At 34.9% G+C, this 13,617-nt stretch overlaps 1 protein-coding gene across 5 annotated transcripts in view; it reads right to left on the bottom strand.

The window, feature by feature from the left end:
* Positions 1-13,617, bottom strand: part of RALYL (RALY RNA binding protein like) — an 858,672-nt gene that overhangs the window by 125,372 nt on the left and 719,683 nt on the right. For all 5 annotated transcript variants that reach the window (XM_036829780.1, XM_036829779.1, XM_036829782.1 and 2 more), the window contains one exon: positions 6,765-6,812. In XM_036829780.1, coding sequence (XP_036685675.1) covers positions 6,765-6,812 — 48 coding nt within the window. The remainder of the gene's footprint in view (positions 1-6,764; positions 6,813-13,617) is intronic.

Raw genomic sequence — 13,617 nt, forward strand, 5'->3', positions numbered from 1 at the left:
ATGCCCCTCATAAAAAAGAGTTTTTCATTTTCCTTATTTATGAACCCAAACTTACAGTCCCTATGTGGTTAAATGCTAACCAAACAATGTAGTCTGGACTTAGGGTTAAATAACAGGCCTGCCCAGAGCCAAAATCTGACAACAAATTCAGGGCCGTGTTCTCACTGGGGTCTTTTAGCAGATAAATGAAGATCATTAACTCTAGAACCAAAGAAGATTTCCACCTCTGTCTTGATTCAACCTTGCACCCTTCTGTCTTCAGCATGCTTAAATTCTGATAAACATAGTCTATAAAACCAAATTAAGGTGCCTATTCATTTTTAAGAAAGGATATATTTGAAATCCACATGAATGATTCTAGCCTATTAGGATATCTGTTTTCTACACTGTTTGAACTACTCAGAATTCTGTTTATAATTTCTACCTTGACTTCAAATAAGCTTTTGGTTACAACTGAATCCAAAAATACTTTTTAAAGGCACACTTCACTTGAGACCAGTCAATGAGTAATTCTCATTTCTTTTTTTTCTCACTAAACTTTTCCAAGATTTTCAGTGAAGCCACCCCTGCCAACAACCCACCCCACATCGGGCTCCATCCCCAATCTTGTCCAAATGCTCCTTGAACATGATTTTAACGGGCTTACTGACATTGTCAATGATCTTTTTTTGGCAATATTTTGATCTTAACTTAATCTTTATATTTTGTACAATTTTGCTGTCTTCTATATCTTGTATACAGCTTTGGGTAGTTAAAAAGTGTATGCAATTAAATAGCAATGGTGAGGTTATAAATCAATAAAATTATTCTCCTATTTAATTCTTACAATTCTGTAATGTGTGTATTGCTAAGTCATTTTGCCCATGAAGGAAACCTGTGAAAAAGGGATGAGATGACTCCCCCCAAGTTTAACCAGTCAACACACGCACACTGAGGACTGAAACTTGCTTCTAACTCCAAATCACACCCTTTGTCAACTGGGCCATGCTATTGTTTCCAAATGTTTTAGGTGGAATCCCATTCTACCAGATGGTAATTTAAATTTGCACAATGAAACAGAAGTTGCTTCTTGCTAATATGTTTTTCCAGTATTCATGAATATATACTGTGCTCTATAATCAATGATCTGAGACAAGTGCAACTTGACAGAGTTTTTTTCATTAACTTCAACTCTGGTAGCTTCTCTTATGTTAATTTACACAAGGTCAAAATGGATCCAGGTCTGAACAATACAGATTTTGAATCACTGATATATATATATATATATATATATATATATTTTTTTTATATGGTAAATCAGCTCTGGCATTTCTTTTTCTCTGTCAATACATGTTTACTCATTACTGGAGGTTATAAATGACTCAGTGCCTTTCCTGATACTATTGAAAAAAGGTTGGATTAAAACTGCTAATATCTCAGAAATTGAAAACATTCCTTGGGGGTGTTCAACATAATTTTAGGTATACTTCTCCTTAAACTTTACTTGGAAGAGTATATATATTTATGTTTCATTTTAATAACATGTGATGTTCTTCATGTAGAGTCACACTTGACCTTTTAAAAGACAATGCCACTGAATACTGTAAATTATTGGGTAATTCTTTGTGCAATATAAAAAATGAAAGTTTAGAATAACCACTCAATTCTATTATTTAGTGATACTCTTCATGATCCCTGAAACCATGGATAGACACTAAATTAGTTTTTGGAAAAGTTACTGCTGGATAAATGTACCAAAACAATCACATTAAGATGGAACTTTGTGTAGAGAAGTTTTCTAAGCTGAAAGAGTTTAAGGGTTGAAAATCCCCAATTACATTAGAATTCCCAAACCTGGCAGAAGTAGTCTAACAATAGGATGTAAATCAATGTTATTTATTAAGATATTGTCTCTCAGCTTATGTGAGACATTTAGTCACATCTCGGGTTGGGAGTCTGCAAACCACATTTCTGTGGGAGCCAGCTGGCTCCTTGCTAGGCTCAGCCAATTAAGGACCTGAGAAGGAGACTGGAAGAGGAAGAGAGGACTCGACCCTTCCTGTTTAGCTTCCTGTTTTTGTTTTGGGTCCCTGTTCTTGTCAGCGTTACTCTAGACTTGTTTCTTTACCCTGGCAGCAAAAATTCATTCCAGTAGTAGCAACTGAACCCAGTTTGAGTAATTTTGCAACATTTGCAGAACAGTCTTCACACTTCCTCAGAGACCCTGGCACCAGTTGGTACTGCCTCCTTAGAGGTCTGGGTTCCAGCCCCACGGGTTCCCCCTCTGCACTCAGATACAGCAGAAGCAGCTAAGCAGAACCTCCTACTCACATTGTGAGTTGTGCAAATCCCCTTTTCTACAGTGATATTTGATAATCCCATCTTTTCCTCTGTTTCCCCAACCCTAGAGGTGGTAGCTGCTTCCTGTAGTTTGCTAACTCCATCATACCATTGTGGATTTTATTGTTGTTGTTTATTTGTTTTTGCCTTTTCAGTTCCTTAATACATAGTTAGAAAGTTTTTACAAACAATTCTCCTTGTTCAACATAACTATATGATTTCCGTTTTCCTGACAGAAAACCAAGCAGCATGGAGTTAATGGAAATAACTGAATGGTCTCTCTCTGCAGATAAGAGTGTTCAGCTCCAACTAGAATGTTCTGGGGGGTAAGAGGAGGGAAAACAATGCAAACAGAACGATCCAGAGGTGTCACAATGGACAATTATGGAAGGACAACTGAGCAACCAGTGTATTGCTCAGTTATAGGGACACTGCTACATGAATAACAGTATAAGAAACATATTCTCCATCACTGTTAATGGTTACTGTTAACAGTTACTAGTAGCTAACATGGATTAAGCACAAAAAACATACCAGGCATAATGCAGGTCATAAAAATATGCTACTTCATTTAATCCTCAGAACAATCTTATGGGGTAGGCATTAATTTCATGCTCACTTCATAGATGAGACAATAGTTTTTGTGGTATTAAATAAGTTGCCCAAGTTTGCACCACTAGTAAAAAGAGAAAAAAAAATTAACCATAACTACAAGCAGAGAGTAACTAAGGCTGAATTAGTGTGGATAAAACTATTAGCACTGACTTGGTAAGTTATTTCTCTTCTCCAGCCTCTCCACTCTGTTTTCCTTTCCTGGGGAATCTATGTTCACAGGGAACTCCTGACTACCTCTACTAGTGACAGATGCTTCTGTCTTTCTTAGCCAAGTGAAAAAATGAAAAATAAACTAATGAGGGCACAGACTGCTCAGAGAGTCTGTCAGCAATACACCCATACTGATCTTTGCACAATTATAAACCAAACAGATTTTATATAAGACAAATAAATGATTTTGGAAATTGTTCAGAGTTAGCTTTTTTGTGTAGTGGAGTGTCATCTGAAAGCTTCAGGCTCTGTAATTATTTGCTGATTAAGGCTCTTGCTCTTTTGCACGTAAAATCTGCCTATGTATCTGCCTATCTATCTATCTATTTATCTATCATCTATCTATCTATCTATCTATCTATCTATCTATCTATCTATCTATCTATCATCTGTCTATATCTATCTAATGCGTTTTATTGATAAAATGCAAATACAAATTTTGGCTTCATTTTAAAAATGAGAAAACTGAAAACCTGCCTAGTTGCCCAAAGTTACAGGTTAATTACCAGAACTTGGGTCTCCTACCATCTACTCCATTATAGGTAGAAATTCTTTCAATGTGGAAGGAAATCACATGAGAGAAAATACTTTAGAGACTACAATGCAAAAACATTTTCATATTAACAGATGAAAAGACAATGTATATTAATTGAAAACTTTATTCATAACACTGAAGACAGTGTTCTGCATCCTGAAACATAAAAGCATATCAGAAAATGTTTTTACAATTGTCAAAAACTAAAATTTTTAAATAAAGAATATCTAAATGTCATCTTTCTTTCATAGTAACTGGGATTATTTTAATGCTGCCAGATCTTCACATCGTTAGGACAAGTTATTATGAGCTATTTAATATTTAAAATAAAATATTATATTTGATAGAAATTATAAAAATTATTTGAGAAAACCATCCTTAAAAAGTCATGTTTGGTCATAAAGGGTTGACTAGAGAAATCATTTGCTTAACTCAGTAGTTTGAACATAGCGGTGATAAAGGTATGGTTGTGGATCTAACTTCCGTGCAGATAAGGCTATTTCGTGTTATGTAAAACCATAGACTGATATTGCTCCTCTTCTGTTTTGCGTATCTACACAGTTGGTTGTTGAGTATAAATGGAGACCTAGTTTATGATTGTAGTTCTGCCACTAATTAACTATGTGACCTTGGAGAAAACAAAATGTCTCTAAACCTAAGGAGATGAATTAATCACAAAAATTGAGTATCCACTATGTGTGAGACTTGATGATAGCGCCTGAGGATACAATAAGCAAAACTGAGCATCTTCCCTGCCCTTTTGGAAGAAGGAAGGACATAAACGAAATACTGTTGTTGCAGAGAGAAATATAGCAATAAAAACCAGGAACAGTGCTGTGAAGGAATAGTAATGGGTGCTGAGAGGGGAACAGAGGAACCTCATTTAGTCTGAGAGAGGTGTTCATGCTGAGATCTGAAGGATGAAGTCAAGTTAACTAGATGGTGGAGTGAGGTATGAGGAGAAGGAGCAATCAGAAGAAGGTCCCCAGGCAGGAAGGAACACCATGTTCTTGTGGAACTTAAAAAGGACCCTCATGGCTGGAGCAGAGAGAACAAGACCCTTACAAGGGATTATGAAGTTTCTTCCCTATTTAAAATGTCTATTCTGTTTTTCTAAGTTTGCATTTTTATGCCTTGGGATTTTTGTTTGTTTGTTTGAATGAATTTATTTACAATTAAAGGCTTAAACAATATTTACCTCATTTTGTGTGTGTGTGTGTGTGTGTGTGTGTGTGTGTGTGTGGTCCAATGATCTATCTACACACAGTCAGTCCTTGTTTTGCATATCTCTAATATCTCAATTACCAATGCTTATTTAAATAACACCAGTCCCCCAACAGCACAAAACAAATTTCAGTTACCACATATATTAACTGTGAGTAATTTCGTAAAATCCAAGCTTTGCTGCTAGCTTTTCAGTCCACAAATCACTAAGTAAATGACAGATGTGCATGATGATCAGTGGCCAATCACATCACCTCTTTCAAAGTCTGTCAGTGATTTGTCCCTGTGCATCTGTTTGTTCACACATGGATAGCAAATGTGTAGTTGTATTGTTTCCTTGTCTGCTGGTGATAAATCCATGTGGCATTTTATAAAAGTGGATAATCAAAAGAAGGGATTGGTGCAACAAAGAATTGAAAAGTAACACTGGAAATAAAATTAAAATTAAATGTAAATGGAATTAGAGGAGAAATAGCTGACTATATGGATGTGGACACTTCTATTCAAGATACTCTAGAGATGGAGGCAGAGGAACTTAGTAAAATAAAACATATATTTTTTATCCCAAATATATATATTACATCCTATATGTTTATATGAATTTTAAGTAGTATGCTCCCCAGAAAACACTAAGGATTGCTTTGCATAGCCTAAAAATGGCCCTGAATGCCAAAAAAGTTCCTTCAAAATCCACAAAGCTATTTGATATACAGTTCACCTGAAAAAAAAATTCCCACAAGGTATCATAAATTGACTTCCTTAAGCACAATGCCCACAGATGAAGCAAAATAGTGGTTTAAGCCAGAGATAAATGCATTCCTTTACATAAAATTACATCTAAAAGGAAAATATTGGAAATTAAAGATGTTATATTAAAATATGCAATTGTAAGTTGAAATTAAAACATACTGACATAAATGAGGAAAGTGGTGGTGATGTGCTGGAAAGGGACGAAGATGTCCCAGAGGAAGTGACACTTGGCAAAAGAACCACACACTGAGGGAAGTCTCAGAGGTAGTTCACAACATTAATAAAATGTCAAAACTGATCCAGTGTTAGGAGTATGACAATTCACCAAGGGATAAAAGAGGTGCTTTCTCCATATCATAATAAAAGAAGAAGGCAAGTGCTGTTCAAATTACTTTCAATAAGTCTTTTTTTACAAAGAAATGAAGCACACTAATTCTCAGTATTTTTACATTACAGTGTTAAAATTTTAAATTAGTGTACTAAATAGCTATTAGTTTCACTGTATTTTCCTATACGTATGAATAGGGAATTTACATATATGTATACATGTGTAAATATGTATATTTATAACATAAGAGAGTTTTTAATGTTCTGACAAAAAATTGTTAAATGTCATGGAAAAATCCTATTTCCCCCCATTGATTATTAACATCACTCTGCATGGTTTTCTTTTATGGTCACACACTGCTATGCAAAGCAAGAATTGTCCTCAATTTTTACAGAATCTATGTGTTGTATGAAAGCAGATGTATTTTAGAAGGTTGTACTCATTTTCTGAATTTATAAATCTCTCAGTCTTGAAGAATTCCAAGTCAACTACAGATCTGGAAAATAATATGGGTTAATTAAATCTTTAGAATATCATCCAAACATTAGAAACCAAATATTAGGCTTAAGCACCTCTGAATTCTGAAAGTCCAAGATCTACTATATTTCAGTAAGTACAATCAAAATAGAAAAATCTGACTATCTTATATTTTATTGGGACTTTTTTTTTTTACTATAAAATATTATTTAAGTGTGTTAATCAATAATACCTGTAAATGAAATGTACGGAACACTTAAAATATAATTTAAATCAAAGGGAAAGAAGGATGAGAAATTTACATACCTATTGTAGAAATCATCTCTGTAGTAATCATAGTCAAAGACATAACCACTAAGGAGGGAAACAAAAAATTATTTGTTGACAACAGCAATTTTGGTATTAATTTATAATGTAATAGCAATACATTTGTTACTTTTAAATATTTATTTTTCAATGTAATTATGTATCCAAAGGGTTTTACAAGATAATGTCTAATTGGATATAATGCTGTATCAAACTCATTATATGTTTGACAATGTAAAGACTGATAATGGATTGAGTGGTTTGGAATGGAAGATGAGAGCAGAAAGCAAAGTTAATTTTTTAATACTTGTACTCCTTGTAGGACCATTTTTTTCCCCCAGACAAGATATAATATAGCTATCCTTTTTTCCTAAGGTATGTATACTGAGGCTAAATGAACAATAAACAAATGGTATAGAAATAATATAAATGGAAAGGTTTAATGACCCATTCATTGTTAGAAAAGTAAATAGAAATGTAGTTTCCTCAGAAATCCATCATTTCCTTTTTATTCTGAAAACTTATGAATCAATAATTTATATAGAGAAAAATTTAAAAAAAAACCACTTTGAGTCTTATCAACAATAACAATAATTTAGGGCATTTAAATAGGAATTAATAGGTACATTTTAGTGATAAGATTATTACCAAGCTCCTTAAAGGAATGTAAAATAAAAATTTCCCCCATCCACTTGTACAATTGTTGTTTACAAAGCACTTTATATGAATTATTTCCTTTTAATTTTAAGTCCTCACAACAACTCTGTTGGATACTGTAACTGGAAAAAACTAATGTGCAAGGGACCTAAGGGGCTAGCTCAAATTTTAATCACTAGTAAGAGACAGAGCTGAAGCTTCAGAGAAAGACTTCTGAATCCATGTCTGGAGCTATTTTTTATGACACCATGCAACCCTCCCCAGCTTGGAAGAAATTTAATCTCGTGATGAATGGAGTATCTCTACTGCAGGGGAGTAATCATTTTAAATGTTTATTCATTTATTTTATTGTTGTAATATATATATATATATATATATATATATATATATATATATATATATATATATATATATAGCATAAAATTTACCTTTCTAAGCTTTCTGTAGTCAATTTTTAATGCCAAAATTCAGTGGCATTAAGTACATTCACAATGTTGTGCAAACATCACCATTAACCATTTCCAAAAATTTTTATCATACCAAACTGAAACTCTGTACCCATTAAACAATACTTCTCCATTCCCTCCTTCCCCTGCCCCCACCCACCAAGCCCCAGTGACTGCTTTTCTACTTCCTGTTGCTACGAATTTCCCTATTCTAGGTACCTCATATACATGGAATCATACAATATTTGTCCTTTTTTGTTTGGCTTATCTTACTTAGCGTAATGTTTTCAAGGTTTATCTATGTTGTAACATATCAGAATTCCATTTTTTTTATGACTAAGTAATACTTTATTGCATTTATATACTACTTTTTGTTTACCTATTCATCCATTGATAGACAGCTGGGTTGTTTCCACCTCTTGGCTGTTGTGAATAGTGCTACTATGAATTTTGGTGCGCAAGCATTTGTTAGAGTTCCTGCTTTGATCCCCTTTGGGTATATGCCTAAAAGGAGTATTGCTGGGTCATATGGTAATTCTATGTTTAACCATTGTACAACAGGCAAGTCATTTTATATTCCCCAGATGGTCAACTTAATGGTCCTTTACTTTATAACTATTCTTATGTTAGGAAAATTGAAAGAACATATTGAGGAGGGCTTGTTATTCCTGGTTTTCCGGATAAAAGTATGTATTTGTCCTGACACTCGTTACATATGGCAAGGTGGAGAAAACCTGCTATAGCATACATAGCCCATCAGAGAGGGTTTGTTTTGCCTCCAACCAGTCTAATGGAACACAATGAGTTTGAACTCAAGTTCTGAAATGCAAAGTGGAGACCTAGTCCATGTGAGTGTCTAATGGAAGACCGAGCATTGTCTAGCCAGAGCAGTGCTGCTGTATATCTACCCCTGCAAACAAAGGAAGACAGTGAGACCACTGCTGAAACAGTAAGAGCAAAAGTAACCATTTTTGCCCCACAGTCACAGATTGTTTAAGTCATAATGTTTAATGCTTTAGTTGATATTGCTGGTGTTAGACTCAACTATGATGTTAAGTTGAGGGATTTTAAAGAAAACCTACTGGCTAGCACCAAATCCAAGTTATAAATTTCACCTCAAAACTTTCCTGAAATAGCAGTACATATAATTTTCATTGTGATTTGGTTTCTTCTGCAGATAAGGGATATGATGACACCTTATCCAAACTTTTGTTTGGAAGTCTCAAGTTAAAAGTTATGCTACTTTCATACACATTTGTCATGAGTCATCATTGTTGTACCTTATGGCTGATTATTTTTAAGAACATGTTGGTAGATCTCCACAGCTTATTTATCTTACAACTGAAAGTTCGTACGCTTTGACCAGCCCCATTTCTTTCAACTCCAGCCCCAGCCAACTACCATTTTACTGTTTCTATGGGTTTGGCTTTTTCAGATTCCACATATAAGTGATACCATGCAGGATTTGTCTTTCTCTGACTTACTTCACTTAGCATAATGCCCTCAAGGTCTATCATGTTTTCACAAATGGCAAGATTTCCTTCTTTCTCATGGCTGAATAATATTTCATTGAATATACATACCACATCTTCTTTATCCATTCATTTGATGATGGACATGTTAACTAACTCTATGGTGGTAATCATTTTGCAATATATAAGTGTGTCAAATTAACATCTTTTATACCTTAAGCTTGCACAATATGTCAATTATACCTCAATAAAGCTGGGGGGGAAAAGAATATGTTTGTTGAATACAAATGTATGTATAATAATATTCATGTTTGGATAACACAAATGAAGTTCCCAACAGCCAAGGCAAAGAAAAAAAAGATAATCAAAACAATATATCATTTTAAGAATTTTGTTGAGACTTTGTTTATGAAACATGATGCCTGGGGAAGGAAACATTCTAGTTATTGAAACACTATTCTTGGTGCTTTTCCATGCATAATCTGATTTAACCTTAACAATAGTCTATAAGATGTAGAGTGTTATCCCAATTTTACAGGACACTGAGGTCTAGATATATTAAATATCCTAAATAACACAGATAAGTATTCTAGTACAGCATAGTCATTCATATGCTCATTTGCCAAAACTTGAGTTAGGACCTATGTGTCAGGAACTGTAAGAGGCACTTGCATTTAGAAGCGAAATAGTTTTGGTTTTGCTCAGGAATCTCACAGTCTAGTGGTGATCAAGATGGCCTTAATATCCTGCCCAGCTTGCTTAAACTATAGAGAGATTTCTTCCTGAATATAGTCCTCTGACCTCTCTTTTCTTAGAGCATTTATTCAGAAAACTTGTAATTGTATTGATAAATTCTCTGTCACTTTGACATGTAAATATTCTCCCAGCCTCTTGCCTTGTCTTTCTTAAGGACCTGGGAACTATCTTTGAAATTAAATAATAACAGTCAAAATAATGACAATAATTAAATAATGTTGAGAAGTTACTGATTCTAATACATTAATTTGATATTAACCTAAGCATCAGACATAGTGATAGACATTTTAGATGCATTAAATAGCTATTGCTTGATAGGACAGTAATTTCCACACAGTGCTAATTCTCAGTATTTTCCGATGTGACCAAATAGAGAGAGAATAGTGGCTAAAGTGTTTTACCTTTTTTTCTGAAACTCTTTTAAAATACATTATAACTTCAGACAGTGGAGTTTAATAGCAAGAAGAAAATATGAACTATTATTAATGTGGATGAGAGTGATGATTCTACTCATGTCTTATACCTTTAAGAAATACTTCAATAATTTACCAGCCTTCTGGAAATTGAAAAGTGCATGAGAAAAAAATTGTATTTTTATTTTTCTCAGTCTATGCTTAACTTATCTTGTCCAATCTGCTTATTTTTTGTTCAATCCTGACTGCTAAGGCATATTTACAAGAACAAGTTATAGCTAAGCATCCTAAATTGTTTGATCTCCAAGTCTCACTTTCTGCCATCATAAACTCAATTTTACTTGTCAAGTTAAAAATGAAATAAAATGCACAAACAAAATCTGTATGATCTTGGCAAGGCTGCTTTTGTCTTAATGGTTTGGATTTTAGCAGAAATGCCATGGCTGTAGTTGGCTCAGGTCATAAGCTGTAAAATCAAGCTGGATTTCCAAGGAAGAGGAAGAGATTCAAGGAGATGAATCACCACGGGGCAAGTCTGATTCATGCCTGCTGTGCTTTCCTCAGTATCCCTCCCGCCCTCAATTCTTTTTTTTTTTTTTTTTTTGTCTTTTTTTTTTCTTCCTGCAGATTCTCTCTCTCTCATAAAAATCCCTTCTTTTTTCTTTCTGTGTCAATCTCTATTTGAAATTAGATGTCAAAAATGGCATTTCCAGGAGTCATATTCAGCATTACAAGGTATTTTATGTATCCTAGAATTGTATTCGTAGGAAAAACTTGTCTTTCACATTGAAAAAGATCCCCATTCCCCGCTATAAGCCAAGAGTGGTGCTGTTATGCTCATGAGTTAATATATTTTCGCTGTTAAAGGAGGAACCTTTGCAACTTTCACTCTGGTACTTTTCTGTGACAATCTGGTTCTTAGGCCACTGAAATAAAAATGATAATAAATTAGATGTTTAAGGCAATGTCCAGGAGGAAGCTAATTCCTGTAAATGTCGTTTTTGTCATTTGGGGGCATGGTCAGTGGCAAAGGGCAAATAATCGACTTTTTTTTTTTTAAAGTTCTTATTTTTTTCACAATTTATTTATTTATTATTTTATGGCTGTGTTGGGTCTTCGTTTCTGTGCGAGGGCTTTCTCTAATTGCGGCAAGTGGGGGCCACTCTTCATCGCGGTGCGCGGGCCTCTCACTATCGCGGCCTCTCTTGTTGCGGAGCACAGGCTCCAGACGCGCAGGCTCAGTAATTGTGGCTCACGGGCCTAATTGCTCTGTGGCATGTGGGATCTTCCCAGACCAGGGCTTGAACCCGTGTCCCCTGCATTGGCAGGCAGACTCTCAACCACTGCGCCACCAGGGAAGCCCAGTAATTGACTTTTTAGAAAACTGAAACAGCAGTTTTGAATATTTAACACAAAGAGTTTATATTTGAAATTTTAAATCTTGAACACATTTACAACTTTTATTCTACTTTACAATGTATCTATATTCTATTTCCTCAGATTCCCTCAAACGTTAATGGGAAATAGGAAGTGGTAAAGTGATTGTTTAGAGCTGCACACTCACACTCTTTTTTTTTTTTTAACATCTTTATTGGAGTATAATTGCTTTACATTGTTGTGTTAGTTTCTGCTGTATAACAAAGTGAATCAGCTATACATATCCATATATCCCCATATCCCCTCCCTCTTGCGTCTCCCTCCACCCCCCCCCACCCATCCCACCGAGCTGGTGTCCCTGTGCTATGCAGCTGCTTCCCACTAGCTATCTATTTTACATTTGGTAATGTATATATGTCCATGCCACCCTCTCACTTTGTCCCAGCTTACCCTTCCCCCTCTCTCTGTCCTCAAGTCCATTCTCTACATCTGTGTCTTTACTCCTGTCTTGCCCCTAGGTTCTTCGGAACCATTTTTTTTTTTTTTTTGGTAGATTCCATACATATGTGTTAGCATACGGTATTTGTTTTTCTCTTTCTGACTTACTTTACTCTGTATGACAGACTCTAGGTCCATCCACCTCACTACAAATAACTCAATTTCATTTCTTTTTATGGGTGAGTAACATTTCATTGTATATATGTGCCACATCTTATTTATCCATACATCTGTTGATGGACACATAAGTTGCTTCTATGTCCTGGCTATTGTGAATAGTGCTGCAAAGAACATTGTGGTACATGACTCTTTTTGAATTATGGTTTTCTCAGGGTATATGCCCAGTAGTGGGATTGCTGGGTCACATGGTAGTTCTATTTTTAGTTTTTAAGGAACATCCATACTGTTGTCCACAGTGGCTTTATCAATTTACATTCCCACTAACATTGCAAGTGGGTTCCCTTTTCTCCACACCTTCTCCAGCATTTATTGCTTGTAGATTTTTCGATGATGGCCACTCTTACTGGTGTGAGGTGATACCTCATTTTAGTGTTCATTTGCATTTCTCTAACAATTAGTGATGCTAAACATCCTTTCATGTGTTTGTAGGCAATATGTATATCTTCTTTGGAGAAATGTCTCTTTAGGTCTTCTGCCCATTTTTGGATTGGGTTTTTTGTTTTTTGATATTGAGCTGCATAAGCTGTTTGTATATTTTGGAGTCTAATCCATTGTCAGTTGCTTCGTTGGCAAATATATTCTCCCAGTCTGAGAGTTGTCTTTTCATCTTGTTTATGGTTTCCTTTGCTGTGCAAAAGCTTTTAAGTTTCATTAGGTTACATTTGTTAATTTTTGTTTTTATTTCCATTTCTCTAGGAGGTGGGTCAAAAAGGATCTTGCTGTGATATATGTCATAGAGTGTTCTGCCTATGTTTTCCTCTAAGAGTTTTATAGTGTCTGGCCTTACATTTAGGTGTTTAATCCATTTTGAGCTTATTTTTGTGTATGGTGTTAGGGAGTGTTCTAATTTCATTCTTTTCCTTGTAGCTGTCCAGTTTTCCCAGAACCACTTATTGAAGAGGCTGTCTTTTCTCCATTGTATACTCTTGCCTCCTTTGACAAAAATAAGGTGGCCATATGTGCATGGGTTTATCTCTGGGTTTTCTATCTGGGTCAATTGATCTATATTTCTGTTTTTGTGCCAGTCCCATACTGTCTTGATTACTGTAGCTTT

Source organism: Balaenoptera musculus, chromosome 17, assembly GCF_009873245.2.
Source record: "Balaenoptera musculus isolate JJ_BM4_2016_0621 chromosome 17, mBalMus1.pri.v3, whole genome shotgun sequence".
Taxonomy (NCBI): domain Eukaryota; kingdom Metazoa; phylum Chordata; class Mammalia; order Artiodactyla; family Balaenopteridae; genus Balaenoptera; species Balaenoptera musculus.